This window comes from Sparassis crispa (genome assembly GCF_003851025.1).
Source record: "Sparassis crispa DNA, contig_000004F, whole genome shotgun sequence".
NCBI classification, from domain to species: domain Eukaryota; kingdom Fungi; phylum Basidiomycota; class Agaricomycetes; order Polyporales; family Sparassidaceae; genus Sparassis; species Sparassis crispa.
The window spans coordinates 1,683,636-1,705,252 of NW_020939751.1; the positions used below are offsets into that span (position 1 = coordinate 1,683,636).

General features: G+C 51.4%; 8 protein-coding genes across 8 annotated transcripts; 4 read left to right on the top strand and 4 right to left on the bottom strand.

The window, feature by feature from the left end:
- Positions 1-237: 237 nt before the first annotated feature.
- Positions 238-1,094, bottom strand: SCP_0505900 (Signal peptidase complex catalytic subunit SEC11; the record flags this gene model as incomplete). The annotated part of the gene is made up of 6 exons (XM_027758648.1): positions 238-309; positions 367-403; positions 468-602; positions 654-821; positions 874-983; positions 1,047-1,094. The coding sequence occupies 6 exons, from the start codon at positions 1,092-1,094 to the stop codon at positions 238-240; spliced, it is 570 nt and encodes a 189-aa protein (XP_027614449.1).
- Positions 1,095-1,448: 354 nt separating this feature from the next.
- On the top strand, positions 1,449-3,282 carry SCP_0505910 (hypothetical protein; the record flags this gene model as incomplete). The annotated part of the gene is made up of 8 exons (XM_027758649.1): positions 1,449-1,517; positions 1,579-1,659; positions 1,716-1,789; positions 1,848-1,912; positions 1,966-2,078; positions 2,131-2,274; positions 2,324-2,524; positions 2,578-3,282. 8 exons carry the CDS (start codon positions 1,449-1,451, stop codon positions 3,280-3,282), a joined length of 1,452 nt encoding a protein of 483 aa, XP_027614450.1.
- A 137-nt stretch (positions 3,283-3,419) lies between these two features.
- Positions 3,420-4,783, bottom strand: SCP_0505920 (Uncharacterized protein; the record flags this gene model as incomplete). The annotated part of the gene is made up of 7 exons (XM_027758650.1): positions 3,420-3,645; positions 3,699-3,838; positions 3,896-4,095; positions 4,147-4,223; positions 4,277-4,315; positions 4,364-4,444; positions 4,629-4,783. The coding sequence occupies 7 exons, from the start codon at positions 4,781-4,783 to the stop codon at positions 3,420-3,422; spliced, it is 918 nt and encodes a 305-aa protein (XP_027614451.1).
- Positions 4,784-7,065: 2,282 nt separating this feature from the next.
- SCP_0505930 (hypothetical protein) lies at positions 7,066-8,221 on the bottom strand (the record flags this gene model as incomplete). The annotated part of the gene is made up of 6 exons (XM_027758651.1): positions 7,066-7,597; positions 7,650-7,718; positions 7,771-7,805; positions 7,854-7,913; positions 7,965-8,096; positions 8,153-8,221. 6 exons carry the CDS (start codon positions 8,219-8,221, stop codon positions 7,066-7,068), a joined length of 897 nt encoding a protein of 298 aa, XP_027614452.1.
- A 381-nt stretch (positions 8,222-8,602) lies between these two features.
- Positions 8,603-8,882, top strand: SCP_0505940 (hypothetical protein; the record flags this gene model as incomplete). The annotated part of the gene is made up of 2 exons (XM_027758652.1): positions 8,603-8,776; positions 8,832-8,882. 2 exons carry the CDS (start codon positions 8,603-8,605, stop codon positions 8,880-8,882), a joined length of 225 nt encoding a protein of 74 aa, XP_027614453.1.
- Positions 8,883-10,241: 1,359 nt separating this feature from the next.
- Positions 10,242-11,648, top strand: SCP_0505950 (hypothetical protein; the record flags this gene model as incomplete). The annotated part of the gene is made up of 1 exon (XM_027758653.1): positions 10,242-11,648. One exon carries the CDS (start codon positions 10,242-10,244, stop codon positions 11,646-11,648), a length of 1,407 nt encoding a protein of 468 aa, XP_027614454.1.
- Positions 11,649-12,329: 681 nt separating this feature from the next.
- Positions 12,330-14,409, bottom strand: SCP_0505960 (hypothetical protein; the record flags this gene model as incomplete). Its single annotated transcript, XM_027758654.1, has 19 exons — positions 12,330-12,383; positions 12,445-12,627; positions 12,680-12,722; positions 12,781-12,805; positions 12,862-12,919; positions 12,975-13,002; positions 13,057-13,116; positions 13,169-13,269; positions 13,320-13,365; positions 13,419-13,434; positions 13,490-13,501; positions 13,572-13,596; positions 13,653-13,720; positions 13,775-13,800; positions 13,857-13,882; positions 13,943-13,960; positions 14,016-14,127; positions 14,201-14,293; positions 14,351-14,409. 19 exons carry the CDS (start codon positions 14,407-14,409, stop codon positions 12,330-12,332), a joined length of 1,053 nt encoding a protein of 350 aa, XP_027614455.1.
- Positions 14,410-17,394: 2,985 nt separating this feature from the next.
- On the top strand, positions 17,395-20,905 carry SCP_0505970 (DNA replication licensing factor mcm4; the record flags this gene model as incomplete). The annotated part of the gene is made up of 8 exons (XM_027758655.1): positions 17,395-17,635; positions 17,880-18,006; positions 18,057-18,742; positions 18,800-19,629; positions 19,682-19,797; positions 19,852-19,945; positions 19,995-20,270; positions 20,327-20,905. The coding sequence occupies 8 exons, from the start codon at positions 17,395-17,397 to the stop codon at positions 20,903-20,905; spliced, it is 2,949 nt and encodes a 982-aa protein (XP_027614456.1).
- Between the last annotated feature and the right edge of the window lie 712 nt (positions 20,906-21,617).

Consider the following 21,617-nt stretch of genomic DNA (forward strand, 5'->3'; position numbering starts at 1 on the left):
AAAGGGGACAGGACAGGACAGTCACGAGTAAAGCAGCGTAGAAGAACCGAGAATAACGCAAGAAATTGTCTGAAAGTCCCACGTCAAAGATAGCAAGGAAAGGAGTCCCCAGTTCAAAGTTCTGGTTAATTCTAGGAATCTTATGGGTGTGTGAACACTAGTAGACCCTAACGACAGAAAATATCAGAGAATCGACATTACGACAGTAATAGAGAATACAGCTGATTAAATACGACATTATTCCCGTTGAATTAGCGCCAATAACCCAAGGCCTCCCAATAGAGCATATTTCAGCTGGGGGAAGTCGTTCTATCCAAATATAATCATCAGCTTCGAGAACACAGTAAGTCGGATAAAATAGCATACCATAGCTATCGTCACATAACCGACGTATGGTAGAAAGCTGTATTGCAGTGAATTGAGCGACCTCACAAACTACAGTGTGATACAATAGACGGAACACTGACCCGCGGACTTTCCCCACTATATGGTCCCTCTCTAGCCACTCCAAGCCCTGGTACAGTTCAAGATCATCAACATTGTTATTATCGCCCTTCGTGAGTAACAGCTGGTCTCGAGCAAGAGGACTAGCAGCCACGTAGCTTCACCTTGGGTCAACACTGATTCCACATGCAATTTCAAATATAACATACCCCTTCTTTCTCGAGACAACGTCATGCGTTTCTAGGACGCGATGAACAATGGGTATATCAGCCCCAGGAACCTTGTACACCGTGATATCGCCCGTCTGATACCGCTGATTTGCGGGGTTCGTGAGGAATAAGAGATCGCCGCGGTAGAATGCGGGCTCCATAGATCCACTGAAGTGCTCATTAAGTCAAATTACAGAGGATACATACAACCAATACGCACCTGAGCACAACCACGATAGGAGATTCGGTGTTCGTGACGAGTCCCAAGCCTTTCCAAATCATGAGTCCCGACGCAAGAACCGATGCAAAGTTGAGGATCTGAAGGAGGACCTTAGGCAGCGAGTTGCAAACCAGTCTAAGTTGTGAGGACATCATTGCAGTAAATATACTCACATGACGGAAGCCCAGTCGACGCAGAGTCTTCAGCTCGTCCCCGAACATGATGGTGAGTGCCAGACAATTATTTCCTTCGTTGTCCCCAGATATTCTAAAGGGCACCGCACGTGTCCCCATGGAACTGATCGACCGGCAGTCTCCTTATAGTGGTAGGGTCGGCCGGAAATTAAATAAATTAAATAAAAATCGACCTAGGGTTAGGTCCCACGTCAGTGGTAGGGTTAGAGGTTTGATCGGTAACTTCTGCAACAACGTCACAGAAAATAACGCTTCATGGTCACACCCACGTGGAGATCTATCCAAACCTTGCCAATAACTTGAATCTATCCACCTTCAAGGCTTGCAACTTCTCTGCGCACGCTCTGCGAAGTACCTCAAAATCTGAAACGTGAACTCAAAATGAGCGGCCGCAAGCCCAATGCACTGGAGCAGAAATTGCACCAGGCGGCCCTCGCAGACTCGAAGAAGGTACGCCCCATCTGACTTATTGCCATTGACTGGCGCGATCCATACGACAATACGTTTCCAGACATTATCGCAGAAGGAATGCGAGACTCTCATCCCAGACAAGGCTGCCAGGGTGGAAGCAATCAACTTTCTTTTGGGAACGGTAAGATTGTGCACTTCCTTCACCAATTAACCTGTCTGAAACGCAAAATTCGCCAGGGTATGTTCAAGGCACTGAAGGACACGAAGGGAGCGTTGTCGTTTCGTGCCGTTATGAAGAAGGAACTTGAAGTGTGCGGATTTCTATTTCTCTGTCACTCGAGGAATACGACCTTACGCGTTAATTTTCAGAAAGAAGGACATGAGTGACGAGGAGAGCATGGTGTTGAGTCATATTCAAGCCTCAGGGAATGAAGGTACGCTTTGATCCACGTCTTCTATTATTGATCCAGCACTATAATTTTTACAGGGATTTGGACAAAACACCTGAAAGCCAAGACCGAGCTGCACCAAACGGTCATCGATCGCTGCATAAAGTCGCTCGTGCAGAAGCAGCTCATCAAGGCGGTAAAGTCGGTGAAGGTCAGTAGCCACCCCCTCCATGGCGAATTCACGCGTTTATGCTGTTCAACAGTATCCCACGCGTAAAATTTACATGCTCTTCCATCTGGACCCGTCCGTCGAGATGACCGGCGGGCCATGGTACACCGACAACGAGCTGGACACTGAGTTCATCAAGCTCCTCTGCAGCGCGTGTCTGCGCTTCATCCGAGACCGCGTGAATACCCTCTAGCTCGCGCGACTACATGATCTAATCCTTTTTGCAGAGTTTACCAAAACATAAATCGCAAGACGGCGATTCCAAAACATCACAGCCGCTATTTCCGATATCTGCAGCGCCATCATATCCAACGGCGCAGCAAATCCTCGCGTTCCTGAGCAAGAGCCGAATTACCGAGACACAACTGGACGTCGAGCACATCGAGATGCTGCTCAACGTGCTCGTTCTGGACGGCGAGGTGGAGAAGGTGAGCGATCTGCTGCCGCACCTTGGCACAGCTTGTCGAGCTTTCGCGTGTAGGTTCCCGCATTCGGCGCAGTGATGTGGGAGGCGAACGTTGCGGAGGAGCGGGAAGACGAGAGCGACGATGACGGGACGCGCTCGAGCAAGAAGCGAAAGCGGGAAGATACGGACTCGCGCAAACGCAAACGTAGCAAGCGGAGCAAGTCCGACTCAGAGTCTAATTCGAACTCGGACTCCGAGCGCGAGCGGAATAAGTCTAAGAAGAGACGCCAGAAGAGACGGGAGAGCGACAGTGACGACGGTGAGTTTGATCGCAAAGGCAAAAAGAAGAAGCGGAAGACGGATGAGAGCGACGAGGAAGACGGCGGGAGCAGCAGTAGCGAGGACGAGAAGCACAGGCGGAAGAAGAAGGGAAAGAAGAGAAAAGAATCGTCGGACAGGGAGTCTGGTGACTCCTCGGACGCGTCACCTGAATCCGAGAAGAGGCGCAGTCGCAAGTCGTCACGATCGAAGTCGAAGTCGCGCAAGCACTCATCCTCTCCCGCGCCTGACCTCAGCTCCACATCGATGGTTATGGAGGAGGATTATGGCGCTTACGTCTACCGCGCGATCAAGCAAGAGAAGGTTGGCTTCGGGCTATCCCAGGCACCCTGCGTGCGTTGCCCCACCTTCGACTTCTGCAAGAACACGGGACCGGTGAACCCGAAGGAGTGCGTGTACTACGGGAAGTGGCTCACCACCATTCCTGTCGCAAGGGAGTAGGAGCATGGGATTGGAAGGTAATTGAAGTATTCGAAATTGTTGTACAAAAGGTATATCCACATCCTAGCAGTGCTGCGAGGACAGATGCTATACCGTCAAGGGTGAAAATTACCCTTGGTAGCAGTGTAGGAACCATCCTACAGACCAGCCTTCTCCTTCAATGCATCCTCCTCACTGATGATACGGCCCTCCAGCTCTTGGGCAACCTCCTCAGCGAGAGAGTGCACAAGGTCCGTATCGCGTCCAATGAGAGCGACATAAACGCCACGCTGCAGCAGAGGGTACGACCCGACACGGACACCTGATGCCTTCGTGCGTGCCTGCACTTGAGAGAGGTACGGCGCTATGGAGGACTCCGGCAGACTGTGTGTAAGGGTCAGTTTAACAGTCAGACGGTGAATAGCAGCAGAACGTACGATGTGAAAATTTGCAGCCGGAAGGGCCGCTGTTCTGGCGGTGGGAGTGGGAGAAATGGCGTGAGCCCGTCAAGCATTTTCTGGAAGAGCTTCGGGATCCCCGGGAACACGCATAGCTTGCCTTCTAAGCGGACGACGGGCTGATCAAAAATAAGACTTCAGAGAAACGATACTCTACGATGGTGAGGGGTTCTTACCACCCAGACGTCTGGGGCAATGAAGAGGACCTCCGCGCGTGTGGGAAAAAGTGCCATACGCTCCCGCGCAGTGCGCTGCTCAGCAGTCTGGTTCACAATGTCTATGCGATGTTTGCTCATCTCAACCATCCGGTGTAGTGTCTCAGCGTGGTGTTCCAGCGGCTGGTCGAAGGATTTGGCGAGCGAGGCATAGGTAATGTCTGCGGGTGGTCATTCGAAACGGTTGTGCAACATATACGCGTTCTACTGACCATCGTGTGTGGGGCCAATGCCCCCAGAGGTGATGACGAAGTCATAATTCTTGACCAGTCGCCGGCTAGCTTCGATGCTACATGGAAGACGAGCTCAGCGTCCGGTCAGGTGCTGGTGACGCGGACGCACATGTCGTCTTCCTCGTCGGGAATGACTTCTATCCGCTTCCTGGACAGAAGATTTAGATCCTTACCGGGACGCATGAGATGTACGCACAGGTCGATGCCCTGTTCGAAGCAGAATCGTGCGAAGTAATTGGAGTTCCTATCCAGCGTCTTGCCATTCAGGATCTCATCTCTGTTCATTCCCATAAAGTCAGCCAGACCAGATCAGATGCTACAATTCGGTGCTCCAACAGAAAGCAGACACATTCCAGTCCCTACACCTGCCGAATGCCCATGCCATGAACACCAGAGGTGAATACCCAGGCCTGAAGTGTATGCGCGTTTTGTCAGAGTACAGCTTGGGGAGTGTAACCCACCCAATTATGAGCGCTGCAGCACTCCTGATATACTGCCCGTCACCCAAGGGGTTGCTCGGAATGGGTGATGTGGGGAAATTCCACACCGGTTCGGCCGACGCACTCGTGTTGGAGCTAGTGTTGGCAGAGGGAACTCCAGGGCCGGCGGACGCCATGTACCGACGTGAAATGGGTCGCGACGAAGAGGTGCAAGTCAAGGTGTGCGAGCACGTACGAATGCGTCGAGCAGTTGGTACAAACGGCCTAAAGCTGATATGAAGAACGATAGCGTTATGTCGCATGAATAAGCCAACGTTTGAAGCTATCGATGGAATTCGCGGGGTGCAGTCTCACGCGACGTTCGTCGGAAAAAGCGTAGGCTTATGCAACCCTCCCGTGGGTCGTATTTTTCTGATGATCAAGTTCCTGTCATGGTAGTGTCGACTTGGATGACCCGAGCTTCACTTCCTTGGCGGGCCACAACTTCAATGAGACAGCGTCTAGAAGCGGCAGATCGTAGACACTCCGAAACTTCAACGTTTCAACATTCGTACCTCACGCGCACGATCCACTAGTAGCAGGTCCGCCGCATCGTCTGGCTATTAACATTTGCTTCATACGTTTCTCCAAGACATATCATACAATCCCCACCTCCTGCTCCTCCTTAGTACCTTTCCTAGTCCTCCGTTCGTGGACTTGAGCTCGCTCATCGATATGGTCTTCGACTCAGAGGCGCCGGCTCCGTGATGATGACGGAGCTCCCACAATAAAGACTTGCATGTCTACAGCCTGAGATGTCTACGACCTTGGGAAGACAAGGTATCGGCGTCCCATTGTGCTGTCCAGTCTTAATGATCATATGCATGCTCACTAACTCAGGAGAACTGCAGAGCGAAACTTACAGATACCCTACGGCGCGAAAACCTGCGTAGACCACTGTAGTCGCAATTTTGGATGCAGAATGCATGATGTGACTATGTTGAAAGCCAATAAATTGCAAAATAATGAAGGCGAACAAGTCCTACTTTCAAAGATATGACCTCATCCGCCAGATGTTCCCGTTGATATTGTCCTGATTCCATAATTTCAACTTGAGATCCATGCACTGTTCCACTGGTTTTTGGGAGGCCTACCATGAGCGATTTGGTTTTCAACGACGCTCGCGGGTGACACCATTTGATCAAATCGGTATCGTATCGTCGAGCATTGCGCAATCTCACTGACTGTCATGGATTATATTAGAAACTTTCTGCAAGCTATACATTGGTTGTTTTTACCAGTCTTCGAAGATTGCAATTGACATTGCCATGAATGTAGATGGAATGATACATAGTAAGTCTACTCCAGTGTGAGCAAATCTTCAGTAGTTTGTCACCCACAGGTCACTGTCGCACTATCAGGGTTCCTGTCACCGGACTCGGCGACACATCACATCACATTGCCTGTGAACTTGGTTGACGATCTCGCTGTGCCGGACAATAGTGTGTGAAGACCTTGCTATCACCCTCTTTGCTCATGCACTCAGCGACCGCTATTATTTCCAGAACATCCAGCGAGACATAACTTGTATGTCACTCATTTACAAAAGCAGACTCCCGTCATACTTTACCTTAAGCACTTTGGTGTAGGCACCACTTCTTACTCCTTACACTAAACTTTTTCACTTTACCTTTCAATAAGTTTTGCATAACTCCTGCCAGTTTATTGGAAATTGCATCCAGTGTAATAATCTCAGCCTCTATTACAAATGGAACTTCCTGCACATAACTAGAGGCTGTATCTATGAGCCTACAGTGGGAGCCAAATTCAGGCAACAGCTGTGTCAATAATAATGGTGTACATGCCCTGACCCCCATGACAAACCAGTGGTATGTTGGAATACTTGAACCTATTTTGACTCGATGCGACTGAGCTTGGAGAGCAGATGTGACTAGTCTCCCAAAGGCAGAATAACATTTGCTTCAACCTTCGTTCCTCAGGATGTCTGTGTCTGATACCGGCGACGCGTCACAATGACCGTCGCAACATTCTTCCGAAGGCAGACTACAAAATGAGCCCTGTGAGAAGGGGGAGGGACACTGGAGGGACAGACTGATATAGAACATATGATCGACTCCCGCTGTAGTCTCCCCAGTAGTAGTTCTGCCACCAGAGTACTGATTGCCGCTATGCATGACGTCGACGTATTGACAGCTTACACCAATAAGACAAGGGTTCGAAGGTCGTTGATCACTCACGACATCGACGGATTCATACGCAATCTGCAAAACCATAAGATAGGACAAGTAGGTATCACCTGGAGATGGAAGAGTATAATCTATCACAAATGCAGAACAGAGGTATCGCGGTACAGCGGAATCTAGAATACAGAGAGGTGTAAGAACAGGGTAAAATTGATCCAAGATCGAGATACTATAAAAACCGCTCCAAGAGCAAGAATCTAGCGAGTCCGAGTCTATCACAACATCGCAGTGCCCGCAATCACGCCAGCCATCGCGAATGACAGTGCAAAGAAGCTGGTGGAGACGTCCACATCCTTTGCTGCGGACGACGACTGCGTAGACGATGAAGAGGACGATGTCGATGACCCAGTCGAACTTGGGGGGCGAGATGTGGAGAATCCGGAAGCCGCACTCGACAGCGACGACAGGGCGCTGCTAGCAGCGCTCGACGGGGATGAGGTCCTACTGGTGCCAACAGCAGACACAGACGACGCGGCGCTGCTCACGGCACTGGAGGCAGATGACACTGCGCTGCTCGCAGCACCTGAGATCGACGATGCGACACTGCTGGCGGCGCTAGAGAGAGATGACGCGGCGCTACTTGCAGCAGATGCAGACGATGCGACACTGCTGGCAGCCGACGATGCGGCGCTACCAGTTGGTGTGGGCGTTGCCGATGCGGACGGAGTGCTAGCAGTAGAGGGTACTGAGATGGAGGAAGTGTCGCTAGCAACGGGAGAGCTCAAACTCCCACTCATGGAAGTGAGACTAGAGAAGAAACTGTCAACGTTGAAACGAGGGAACGGATGTGAGAACCTACGTGAAGGAGGGAGAATACTGATAATACGGTCCGCCAGCTACAGAATTCACAGATGTAAATTGGACATAGCTAGAAAGCCATCAGCGTGTTTGATGCGTTTGGGACATGCTGTGCAACTCACTAGTTACTGGAGTCAGGTCCAGCATTCGGGTCCGGCTAGAGAAAAGTCAGTATTACTGTAAGCGCTAGAGTTCATGATCTCACCGCGAATATCAAAGAGTGTACGGTGGATACGTCAACAGGCTGAATTTGCTGGATCAGCACCTACCAACAAGTCAACAAGAATTGTGAAAACGACCCAGTTGCGCCACATACGTCATTTCCATTGTACAGGGCAATATTGCACGCGCCAATGTCACTCAACAACGGTTGTTCACCATTGTCTAGCCAGGAGACAGTGATAGCCTGGCCACCACTATATGTAGAGCCGGTCGTGGGCTCTGTGACCTGTGAGGAGCATACTCAGCAACTACGTCGTACTTCCACGTGCATCAACTACATACATAGATGGTCGCGTGCGCTGTCAGAACGGTCGTCAGGAGGACATTGAGCGCAAAGAGTCGTGAAAACATCGTGAATTCGTAAATGTCGAGGTTAGGATGGAGGTAGGTAACGCGATCGACGGGAAGAGAAATGCCGGGTCTCAACAACGAGTGTAAGGTTTATATAGAGCGAGCGGTGGGGCCGCACGAGGATGTCGTGTCGGTCGTAGTAGGAAATCAAGGCTGCCTGGAAGCGACTGGAGACGCAGCATCATGGCTTGCTGTTGAAGTCTATCAGTGACGGTCACGTGCGTGTTCACAGTAAGTGCGAACGTTGAACGAACTCTGAAGTGACTCTGACCTCGTTTTTGTGTTGGATCCGTGACGAAGCTCTACGCCAAGGACTCTCAATTGACTCGGAACTCTTGACTCTTGAGGCAAAGATAGACCGCAGCCTTGAATTACGTAAGCATGTGTGTCGTGTTTTCCGTGACGGGCTCGGCCTCCTACACCTACTACACTATGATGTTGTATACCCACATCAGCGAGTTTCCTCTCTTCATACGCCTCAAGTCAGTCGGGATATGCTCAGATCATACACCTCTCTATGGCGCGTCCATGTTTGAGCTAGGCACCGTGTGCAAGGTACGGAGCGCCACCCACGAATACGTCGTTTTTTGACACGTGTAGTGTGCAAAAGGGCAGGATGGCGACGATGCAGCCCTTCAGAGTTACTTCAGTCCTGCGATAGTACTACTGCAAGGCGAGAAACACGGTTCGTCCTCGTGGAAGTGTCACGGACAGTCTTGGTAGTTCTGAGCAAATTCCATACTGATCTCGCTTTGCACGTCGGTGAGTGCTGACATGTTGTATTGGTCGCATGGGCGACGGAAATGAGTGTGGTTCGGAGGTGGGATTGAAAGAATACCATAGGTCCTCCTGGGGTATTCAGCTGGAATACATATCCAGCCGGATGCGCAATCTTGCTGGATTCCCTAGGACCGCTATATGGAGAAGACATTTCTTTCTTTCTGTGTTCCTAACTCCATTCCATTTCCTCTTGACATTTATGCGACACCTGAGCACTGCACCGTGATTTTGCCCGGTAAGCACAAACTCTCGTTTCGCTCTAACCATCAATCATAGGCGAGAAATTGTTGAAATTACAAAATAGAACGGGTCTCTCCTGGACATGGTGCTTCATGTACATTCTCTACAGGCCGCCGATCAGAGGCTTTGAGTTCTGTCCACCTTCGGATCGTTCTCTCCCTCGGTGCAATGGCTCCGTCACAGTATTATCGGGCAAGACAGTACATGCATGTACGTGTAAGTCATATTTATTGCATGTCCAGAACGAGAGCGGTAGAGTGCAATTGTCGCCACTCATTTTGCCTTCACAGGGTTGCACACACGATCGCCAAACTTCCTCTTTAGCGTGCGCTGGCTTCCAGAATCTGCGCACCACGTTTGTGCGATGAGTGCATGTGCACCTTCGGCTCTTCTGTGTCGAAGCGGCTCTTACCGCATCAACACGCCTAGCCGCACAGCGCAAAGTTGGGATGCGTAAGCAGGTCTCCTCATTTTACTTATTTCGTTCTCACATTTAAGAAGATCGTTTGTGCGAATTCAAGTTGACAATCATCAGGCCCCAATTTTACTGGAGGTAGATGACAGTAGCGAATTTTGTACACTTTGGACTGGAATCAAAACCAGGTTTGCCTTCCAGTCGGGAGAGAGGCTGCTGCAGCTGGCGCTGGATTCCCTCACGTTGCCGACAACACCGACGTCCAAATCGGGTCAGAACAGATGAACGCCCCACGTGCATCCGTGCCGGACCAATCAGGGAGCCCGCTGCTGGTCGTGCGACACCGGGGGAGAACGCTCTCCTGCGCACGTTTCTGGGGCACACGACCATTCGTCGTCCTATCGCAGAATGCGAGTCCACTCCGGTTTATATGTCTACGCAAACGATGCTCCTGTATCGCGCGAGTTGATTCTTCACCACCATCACCCCAGGCCCCCATTAATCTAAGGACGATCCTCTGGTGAGTCGTGCGGCCCCCTCCCCGCTGTTGTTTCTGTGCACCATCTCATCTTCGAGTGGCTGTAGATGACAGGCCAGATAGGTGCAACCGTGGCGTATGCGAGGAGTATCAACCCGCCAAGACGAGCGAAGCGTCCACGTACGGAATCCATCGGCAACGCCGAGTCTATGCTTGATAGCTCGACAGCCCCTCCTAAACCCTCAGCACATCGCTCTCGTCCTCCCATTTTGCCGAAGGACTGCCCCACCGAGGCCGACGCAGAAGTACCCGACACTCCGGACTCCGAGGAGGATGAGGAGGACGAATATGACCCCTCCATGGCTGCGCCCAAACGCCGTGGTCGCAAACCAGGCCCGCTCTCGCGCTCTGCCCGCGAGTCCCTGCGCAAGCTGAATCACTCCCGTATCGAGAAAGCCCGGCGTACCAAGATTAACGAGACGTTGGCAACGCTCAGTGCTCTTGTCAGTGAGGCCGAGGCCAGAAGGGAATCCCTGAAGCGTGCAGGCCATGCTGGGGAAAATATCGAGTCATCGTATTCACCTGCAGAGCCTGTGAGCGGTACCGCGAAGTGCGGAAGGGTGAAAGCCGAAGAGAAGGAATTCAAACTGGACGTTCTCGTTAAGACAGTCGCATATATGCAGGAGCTTATTGAGAAGGTGAAGACTCTAGAGGCGGGGGGCTGCGCTAATTGCTCTCGTGATGGAGCTGTTACCTCGTCTGGAGAGAAGGGGTCGAAGAGGAAGCGTGCTGATGACGTCGATAGCAGTATGGTCATTGACGTGGACGCTATTAGGTCTTCCGTGGAGTCGGATGAGTCCTATGCGAAGGACAACGGGAAGGCCGAAGACGGAGACCCCACTACCGCAGCCCAACCATACATGCCTCACCGCCTCCCATCCATCGCCTCGTGGCTCCCCCACCCGCATTTCGACCCCAGCTCCATTGTTGCAATGTCTGAGTGTCGCGCAAACACCCAGCTTCCTTCCCCACCTCCATCGGGTCATTTTCGCCCTGCAGCCTCGCTTGCGAACGTGCCAGTTCTGACGTTGCCAGCTCCTGTGGACCGCGCTGTCGTTTCCTCGACGGCCGTCGCTCGCCGCTCTCCATTGGCTCTGTATCAAGCTCCCGCAGAGTTTCAGAAGGCCCGTCATACTATGGCCAACAGTTCTGTCACGTCGCGCCGCGCTTCCATAGACATCCTGACGCGCGCGTCTGGCTCGTCGTCCGGCTCGCCGACCTGGACGCCCGAGGATGAGTCTGCCGCGTCGCTCCTCCTCCAGATGAGTTCGTCCCCCAGCTCCACGACATCTACGTCCTCCGCCGCGATCTCGTCGCTCAGCCTCCCGAAAGCAGCTGACCTTTCCCCACGTGGTGGGTATACTTGGCGGATCCCACTTAAAGAGTCTTACCGCGCGCCGTCGTCTCTCGAGCCTGAAACACCGAGCTCGTTACTCGGCTTGGAGAGGGGCTGAAGTGTCCTACTTGCATTTTCCCATGCCCAACGTATGTTGAAGAAATTGGTTGGCATGCGTAGGTTGTTCCGCGGCTTCCAATCTGGTTTCAACTCCGGATTGGTGGCCTGCCAGATCTCTGAAATTATTTACCTTTTTTTCTGCGACGATAGGTGTGAGGTTTGGGGTGTGTACTGTACTTGTACGATGCTGACGGACAGTACTTTATGGGCGTCGTCGGGTCAGTGTAGGAACAGTAAAGTAACAGTAACGTATACCCTTCTGTTGTACTTCATGTAAGACATAGCGATACTACAACAGCGCGTGCAGGCACTGGCGAAAAGAATGACAGTGGCATCCTCGAGAAACTTCCACACGCATGTATCACCGGCAATCATAAGATCCTTTTAAATTTGTTGTGCACCGAGGTACCGTGTTTTCTCCATAACGCATTCGAAAAAAAAATATTGACTACTAGAATATTGACTACTAGACAGGCGGTAGTTCCACGGTTTGCAGTATTACACTATAGAGAACAGGTTAATAATTAAGACGTCATCAATTTGTAAAATGTAGAGGAGTCATGTCCGTGCGAGTAACAATAATACAGGTGAGAAGCGCGCTATGAAGTAACTCGACATTAACCAAAGGTCAATGGCCAAAATTCGCAACGTCTAACGGCGAAGAACATCTTCATTAATACTATTGGCGTGGATCATCTGTAAAGGAAATAGAGCCGCCTCGCTGCTGACACTCCTTGAAGGAGCATTAACCGCAGTTAAGCGATTACTAGCAATTTAAGAGACATGTAACTCACAGAATTTGACACCGAACTTGCGATGACCTCACGCTCATTCTTTTCAACATCCACGAATGAAATGTCAACGTGTGATGTAAGAGTGGGCCTGAGTAGTGCCAGAGGCAAAGGCGCAATAGAGGTAGACGGGCTGCTGGGCGTAGGGGCTTGAGACTGAAGCTTGAGACTGCTGATAAATGTTGGCTTTTCTTGCGCGTGAATGATACGATTGGATGCATGATCTGAGAACACTTACGTCTGCGGAATTTCTAGAGTGTAGGGCGTTACGTGCGTTGAGCCTGCAAAACGTCAGACATGCGTGTAAAGAGGAGCCATCGGAAGGTCTACGGGACTTACATTGCCAAGAAACAGTTGACGTATACTGAACAGTAGTAGTCAGAGATTTAGTGATGACGCGACGAGTGGTCCACTACTCACATTTCCCCAGCACAAACGAAAAAGAAATCATCCAAAGACTGTTGGGGAGGGCCGCAACCTTGCACATAATACCCCTCAAATAAGCTGGATTGAGACTGGAACCAGTAGCTCACCATGACTATGCTTGTGACGGCGCAAATTCTGGTATGATGCAAACTATTGAGTCGATACCATCGGTGACCAATACAGACATACGCAGTGATCATCCCGGTATTGATGGTGTATAGCATCACCAGCTTGATCATGGAGTCCATCCTGAACAATTCGCAGTCAGTGTATTAAGACAACAGGCACATGATATACATACGAGCGAAAGCCTGTCTTACACCGACTAAGGAGGTAGCATAGCGACACAGCAATGACAATATCCACACAGGATGCAGAGCCGAGCGGAAGATAGCTGATCCACTGGTTCATAAGTTAGTGGAAGAAAGGCATAATGATAGGGACGAGCTGACTTCGTTCCGAGGTACGATGAGTGTGGACCAAGTTTCGAACAGTGCTCTTGTGTCACCGTGAGCAGAAGAGGTCAAGGCAAGCCGGAACATGCAACCTACATCTCATAGCAAAGCGCTGGAAAGTCGCACTCATAAGGACAAATAAGAATTATGACGAGACTACCACCCACCGGCGCCGACACCTACTCCAGAGCCGCAACATGAGAATTGATCAGCATTGGTCCAAGGAGTGATAAGCAATTGAAACCTGACCATATTGTGAAAAGACTAATATGCTCTGTCAAGATGATCTTGTTTTATCCGATGCCACAGAAGTACGTGCAGTCAACGTACGACAAATAAAGGCAACATAAGCCGGACCAGACGCCTCCTGAACTCCAACCTCTGAAGTAAGACGGACACTAATAACGGGTCACGGATCAGTACCAGCACGACACGTTGAAGAAGTAACAAACGCATAAAAATTCGAATAGAGTATAGCCTGTGAACCCATTTCATTAATTTCACTGCGCATTCGAAGAGAAAACTGCATGCAACGTTTGGACAGATACCGTGATTAATGTCTGGGAAAGAAGCTATGAGTGGCGCCCGCGCATAATATGAATTCGGCTTGGTCATCATACCCCTACTATCATTGCAGCCTGCTCTCAAAGTTGTGTGAGAGGCAACCTTTTATAGGTACCGCAACATGCATACCTTAAAGCTCCAGACAATCTCCACTGAGTTTGCCAAAGGATCAGTTGGGTTGTTCACGATGTAGTGATATAGCATGTGCGCGCAAAACGCGAGGTGAATCGCATCCAGCAGCCTATTCACCATTCGCGGAGCGAAGGAATCTCACATATTAATATACTATACAAGACTCAAAGTACCGAACTCACCATAACCAGCACACGACGAGTTTGTTCCACACCTTGTCGCGGGGATACCACTGGAAATAAATGAATGTCTGAAGGTTTGTTATTCCGAACAGGCTAATGCATAAATTCGTTCGTGTCAGTGGATGTTTGAAAAACAGAGCGAATACGCACACTGCGGAAAGTAGGACACCAAGAAACAGGCTCCCATAGGTGCTATTCAAGTCTCCCATGAACCGTACCAGGATGTTGAGAGGATGACGAGGGAAGGGGCAACTAGCTCACCAGAACTTGATGCTAATGATGTTAATAAGGACAATCCGCGGGCGCAATGACCGCAGGCTGTCGCGAGGATTTGGTGGCTGTGGCATTCAAATATTCATGGGCAAGCATGTTCCAAAGGGAGCTCTACGATGACACCTTGTACAGATATGACTACGTTTGATCATTCAATCTTGACGCGACAGTGACATGTCCCTGAGCCGCCCGCAATCAGGGTTCTCCGGATCTTGGAACCCATGTTCTTATGGGAAGGCCCAGCGGCAGTCTAAGTAGTACTTGCAACACAACCCTGCCATTTCTGGAGGGACTCTATTGTAGAACCCGACGCGGCTTAGCGGGGTTCAAACGCGTCCCACGTACTTGTGCGAAAAGATATAAGCACTTACAACACTTGTGTTGCAGACACCCCTCGTGAACGGCACAATGCGTGTTGGGTATTTCAGGAGTCACGACGCTGTGCACTACGAGTCACACGAAGTGGCAGCGCCCTGGGAAGCAACTGCGCACGTCATCGTGAACAACAGACAGATGCGGACCTGAGGATAAACGGGTAGCCTAAAATCAACAGACTGTACCACAGCACTACGTACAGATTACTCGGGCTTGCACGTTTGAAAATTTGAACCTCGAAGCTCGCTCCCTTCGCTCTATAAGGTATGCCCTCCGGCTGATACTAAGTTAGTAGTATGGTAGGTAGCGTTAACCGATCTCGACATCTGATCAATGAATGATTCAATGTTGCCGGATGGGTAATGTGCCCCCCACACCTCCGAGAGCGGGGCGCCCGGCCTGGCCTCACCCACGACAGCATTCCTCTGTCGGGCTAGCTGCCCTCCACCGCTCTATCATAGCGAGCTACTATGGTAGGCACGAGTTCTTGAGATCATGACACACCACGGAACGATCGAGAAGGCCCCCAAGTACAACGGCGGCGGGGGGACGACAGCAGGCAAATTCGAAGGGCAACGTCGGTGGACGAAGGACAGCGACGGCAGGTAAAGGACAGCGACCCGGTAATAAAGGAAAGCGACGACTGCTTATTGCTGAAGGCCCCCCGCATGCATAATATCCATGTCCTATCCATAACTGACCGTGACCCTCAAAACCGGCCGACCCCCGAGTCCGGATGCGGGTATAACCGGCCAAAATCCGGCGCTCGTCCGAGACACCGGTGCGGATATGGATGTCGCCAGCCACTGTGTCCGATCCGGGTGCGGACATGTCTCATACGCCCGGTCATTGACACTGATAGCGCGCAACCATCTGCCCACAATATTCAACCCTCAGCTCGCTGTATGGTATATGGCAGTCTATTTTTTGACTGCCAGGATCACTTCCTGATGGTTAACTAATGCTTGCTTCCAGTGTGCTTGATATGCTCCGCCCGAGCACAACAACAAATAAAATTCGGACCAGACGCCTCCTAAACTCCAACCACTCAAGCAAGGCACCCACTTATAATGAGTCATGGATTAGTTCAGGGATGATATATTAAAGATGAGTGTAATAATGCACATATAATAATTCGAATAGAGTATAGCCTGTGAATAGCATTTCATTATTTCACTGCGCCTTCGAAGAGAATACTGCACGTAACGAAACTTTGGACAGATACCATGATCAATGTCTGGGAAAGAAGCTATAAGTGCGCTCACACATAATATGAATACAGCTTGGTCATTATACCACTACTATCATTGCAGCCTGCTCTCAAAGTTGTGTCAGGAGCAACTCTCTATATACCACAATGTGCATACTCCAGACAATCTCCAGGTTCGCCAAAGTGTCAGTGGAGCTATTCACGATGTAGTGATATAGCATGTGTGCGCAAAACGCGAGGTGAATCGCATCCAGCAGTCTAGTCACCATTCGCGGAGCAAAGGAATCTCACATGAATATACTATACAAGATTCAAAACTTGAAGTACCAAACTCACTATAACCAGCACATGATGATTTTGTTCCACGCCTTGTTGCGTGGATACCACTGGAAATAAATGAATGTCTGAAGGTTTGTTATTCCGAACAGACTGATGCATAACTTCAGTTACATCGGTGAATGTTTGAACAACAGAGCGGATACACACATCGCAGAAAATAGGACGCCAACGAACAGGCTCCCGTAGGTGCTACTTAGCTCTCCCATGAGCGGTTGACGAGGGAAGGGGTAACTAAATGTCCACTTGGTGTTAATAAGGACACTCCGCGGGTGCAATGACCGCAGGTTGTCACGAGAATTCACTGGGTACGAACGGTTTTCCCAGAGTCATTCCAGGTATGTTCGGAGCTCCACAATGATACCTACAGATATGTCCACGTCAGATCGTTCAATCTCGATGCAACAGTGCCATGTTCGTGAGCTGTCCTCTGGAATCTCCGGATCCAGAAAACCATTTTCTCATGGGAACGCAACCACGTACTTCTGTGAAAAAAGACAGACACTTACCACACACTGGACCGTAGCTCCTAAAGACCTATGTAGAACGAACAGCAGGAATAACCGCGTCGCTCACTACGACTCACACGAAGTGGCAGAATCCAAGCAACGGAGCGATCGTGAAAAACAGCAGATATGGAGCTGAGAATAAACCGGTAGCCCAACATGGACCGTAACATGGCTCTACGGATTGCTCGGCCGTTCGTTCTAATTTTCCATGGCCGGCTGGTATGTAGCGCCAACGTATCTCGAGTGTCTGAATCAAGGTTTCCGGACACTACGTGGTGTGTTGAGAGTTGCAATGCCGCTGAATCTGGGCTAGCCACATGGACCTGTCAACTCCTACTGGTTGGCACTGACAACAGAGTCAAAGATCGAGCAGCCGCAAACGAGCACTAGGCCGGTAGCGTGAGCGCGACTTCTTGCCTGCCCTAAGGCCAATGAGACGCGCTCGTCACGCGTCGCGTCTGTCACGCTTATCCACCCTACTACCTACCTCTATGTCCTCTCCTCCCCGAGATATACCAACGTCTGACCTCGAAGATGTCGAAATGCAGGAGGGCGATGTTGGGGAAACATTTCCGGATGCGCCTCCTGCTCAGCCTCTTTTTTTCGCGGGGACACCATCGTCAGCCGGAACACCAGCGCGTCGACGCGACGTGCCGGCCACACCATCGGGAATTATGGCGCGGAGAGCCGTAGGAATGAGTACACCACGGAAGAGGACACCATTATTTGCAGGTGAGTGTCTTTGCTTTGTTCTGGTCGCGCCATGCAACGCGTGTGGATGTGAAGGACGCTTGCTAGTCCTCTACATACGCGTGCTCACTTGGCCAGTCCAAGGACGCCCAGCAGTGTGTAACATCTGATGAAAATACTAGCTACTCGATTGGAGACCGTTAAATCCACATGGTTGACATTGGCGCGACTTGCTTGATCTCGTCGTCCGAATTATAGCTGTGACAGTTATCTAACGCGTTCGCAGGAACTTCGTCACCTCTGCCATTTCCAAGTTCTTCCCCCGTGAAAACTCGGACTCCAGCCCGGAATGCGAGGCTGGACTTTAACGCACCAGGCTCGGAGCCAGATTCGGAGCCTCTCGAATTTCCTTCGTGAGTATCGTCTATCTTGTATGTACCTCCAAATACACATTTCTACACAGGAGCCCCGCCGTGGCTACACCCAAGAACCGTCGTGGGGACATTCACTCATCTCTCAGCATCACGCCTACGGTCGCCGCTCACCGTCCTCGCAAACCCACCCATTTGCCTATCGATGACCTGAACTCTGACGGCACGCGTCTATCGCTGCCGCCTTCGTCTGCGCCTGCGCTCTCGGCTCCGACGGTGCCATCGGACGAACCAGACGAGATTCGCGCGATCTGGGGGACGACGGTGAACATCAGTGAGACGATGCAGACGTTCCGCGGATTCTTGCTTGGGTTCAAGATCAAGTACCGGGTGGCGCACGACCGGGATCGCGGGGTCCCCACGCGGGTGATGGCTTTGCCTGAGGAAGGTGAAGCCACGCTTTACGTGACGTACCTACGGCGGATGCGGCAGACGGGGGAGACGAACCTGAACTTGGACATGGTGAACCTGAGTGCATACCCGCCGAGCCGGAAGCTATATGGGCAGTTAGTCAAATATCCGCAGGAGGTAGTGCCGGCGATGGACCAGGTATTGAAGGACTTGATGCTCGAGGTCGCGGAGGAGGACCAGCATGCGGGGTTGGATGGCATGCGAGGCCAGGAGGGCGAGGAAGAGATTGCGGAGATCATGGGCAAAGTATACAAGATTCGGCCGTTCGGCATGCCCTCTGTCAACATGCGCGATCTGAACCCAGCCGGTGAGTGATGAGATGCAAACTAGTTGTGTTGTTAACGCGTTCTCACCGGTCGCGCAGATACGGATAAACTGGTGTGCATCAAAGGTCTGGTCATCCGTGCCACGCCGGTGATACCAGACATGAAGGTCGCGTTCTTTCGTTGCCTGAAGTGCAACCACACGGTGCAAGTGGAGATCGATCGGGGCAAGATTGACGAGCCATCGCACTGCCCACGCGACGTTTGTGCATCTGTTGGGACGATGTCACTGGTACACAACCGGTGCGAATTCGCAGACAGGCAGGTGATCCGCCTGCAGGAGACTCCGGATGCGGTACCCGACGGCCAGACACCGCACACCGTCTCGCTGAGCGTGTACGACGAGCTCGTCGACGTCTCGAAGCCCGGAGACCGGCTCGTCGTCACTGGTATTTTCAGAAGCGTGCCGGTGCGGGTGAACCCGCGCCAGCGCACCATCAAGAGTTTGTTCAAGACGTTCCTGGATGTCGTGCACGTACGGATCGGCAGCAGCGACAGACTGGGGCTCGACAAAAGCACCAGGCCTGCCGGCGGGGACCACGTGCCGGGCGTCGGTGGCGTCGGCGGTGCAGAGGACGAAGGTGAGGAAGACAGTGCCGATAGAGAAAGGCGATTGTCAAAGAGGGAAGAGATGGAAGCCCAGCTGAGGGAACTCAGTCAGCGGCCAGACGTGTATGACCTTTTAGCGCGGTCGCTTGCTCCGTCGATCTGGGCAATGGACGACGTCAAAAAGGGCATTCTGTTGCAACTCTTCGGCGGTACGAACAAAAGCATTGCAAGGGGTGGGGGTGCCGGCGGCCCTCGATATCGTGGAGACATCAATGTCTTGCTGGTCGGTGATCCTGGTACTAGTAAATCACAAATTTTGCAGGTGAGGTTGCAACGTCGGTGTCTTATATTTTTAATCAATTCGCTATCTCCAGTATGTCCACAAGATCGCACCACGTGGAGTCTACACGTCTGGTAAAGGTTCTTCTGCTGTGGGTCTGACGGCATATGTCACTCGAGATCCTGACTCCAAACAGCTCGTGTTGGAGAGGTACGTTCGAGCGGTATCTTCACACGAACTTCGCTGATTATTATTCGCTCATAGTGGAGCTCTGGTCTTGAGTGACGGAGGAGTCTGCTGCATTGATGAATTTGACAAGATGTCAGACGCGACTCGGAGTGTTTTGCACGAAGTCATGGTATGCCGATTCTCCGACCATGAAATACTTGCTGACACACATACTGCAGGAACAACAAACTGTCTCCATAGCGAAGGCAGGGATCATCACCACGCTGAACGCACGAACATCCATTCTTGCTGCTGCGAATCCCGTAGGCTCCAGATATAACATGAATGCCACCATCACGAGCAATATAGATTTACCACCAACCCTCATCTCTCGTTTCGACCTCCTTTATCTCGTTCTTGATCAAGTTGACGAGACCATTGATAGGAAGCTAGCGCAGCATCTCGTAAGCTTGTACCTTGAGGATGCCCCGGAGACTGGTGGTCAGGATATCTTGGTATGTACTTACCATTGGCTTCTTTCACCGTGGATTATACAATTATATCATGACAGCCACTCGACCAACTCTCCGCCTACATCACCTACGCCCGCTCGCGCATGAATCCATCTATCACCGAGGCAGCGTCGGAAGAGCTCGTTCGCTGCTATGTCACCTTACGGAAGGCAGGTGAAGACCCCCGCTCGAACGAGAAACGCATCACGGCGACGACGCGTCAGCTGGAAAGCATGATCCGGCTATCAGAAGCACACGCGCGGATGCGTTTCTCGCCGCTCGTCGAGCTGGAGGACGTGAAGGAGGCGTACCGGCTCATGCGTGAGGCGATCAACACGAGTGCGCGCGACCCGACAACTGGCGAGATCGACATGGGCCTCCTGGATACGGGCATCGGCCGGCAGCAGCGAAAGATGCGGGGCGATATGCGCAAGGCAATGCTCAGCATGCTGGACGGCCACGGGGGAACACGTGGCGTCAGGTGGATGGATGGGCTCAAGCAACTGGAGGACCAGAGTAGCATCAAGGTCAGCACGGCTGAATTCCAGCAGGTCATCAGGGAGCTGGAGCAGGAAGGTCTGGTGAAGGTCGTAGGTGAGCGCGAGAGGAGGATGATCCGGAGAGCGGAAGGTGCTTAGAGGCCTAGTTTTTTGCATCTGTCTACTTTGTTGTTTGTATTGCATTTCATCGTCGATGTCACCATGTACTCTAACGCGATAATATCCCAGTTTTGCTTCAGTGGGCTTCTCAGACCCGATAACACCGAAGAGTCGTCACCGAATTTATAGAGACAGTCCTGCGATCTCGCAACTTCAAAAAATACACGACATAAATATGTTCATATTCGGACAAGTATACAACTGGGTAAAAATGCACAGGAAAACGCGAGGGAGAATTACTACTACTGTCTTTTCAGCGAATGTCCGAGGCACACTTCTCGCTACAGCCGTCGCAGAGCGCCCTCTCGCAATCCACGCATTCGTCAACGTTGGCACAATCGCGGCATACGTCCTTGCGGCACCCTTCGCATGGCCGCAAACCTATTGCGGGGGAGAGACCCTTGTTCCAGACGCAACGCTCTAGGTGACTGCCCGGTGACACTAAGTACAGCTAAGTCGAAAACGATAGACGCATTTCGACGAGACTCGCTTCGATCACTTTCTGCTCAGAGTCGGAGACTGGTGCTCACGCTGCCACGATGAAGTACATAGCTTCGTACAAGACCTTCACAGAAACATGCATCCGTGTTCTCAACAATGAGAACTCTATGTGATTAAAATCAGCGACACGCAACGAAGACAACAAGGTACGCACAAAGCAGTGAACTCTCAGATCTCAATAGTAATAGTC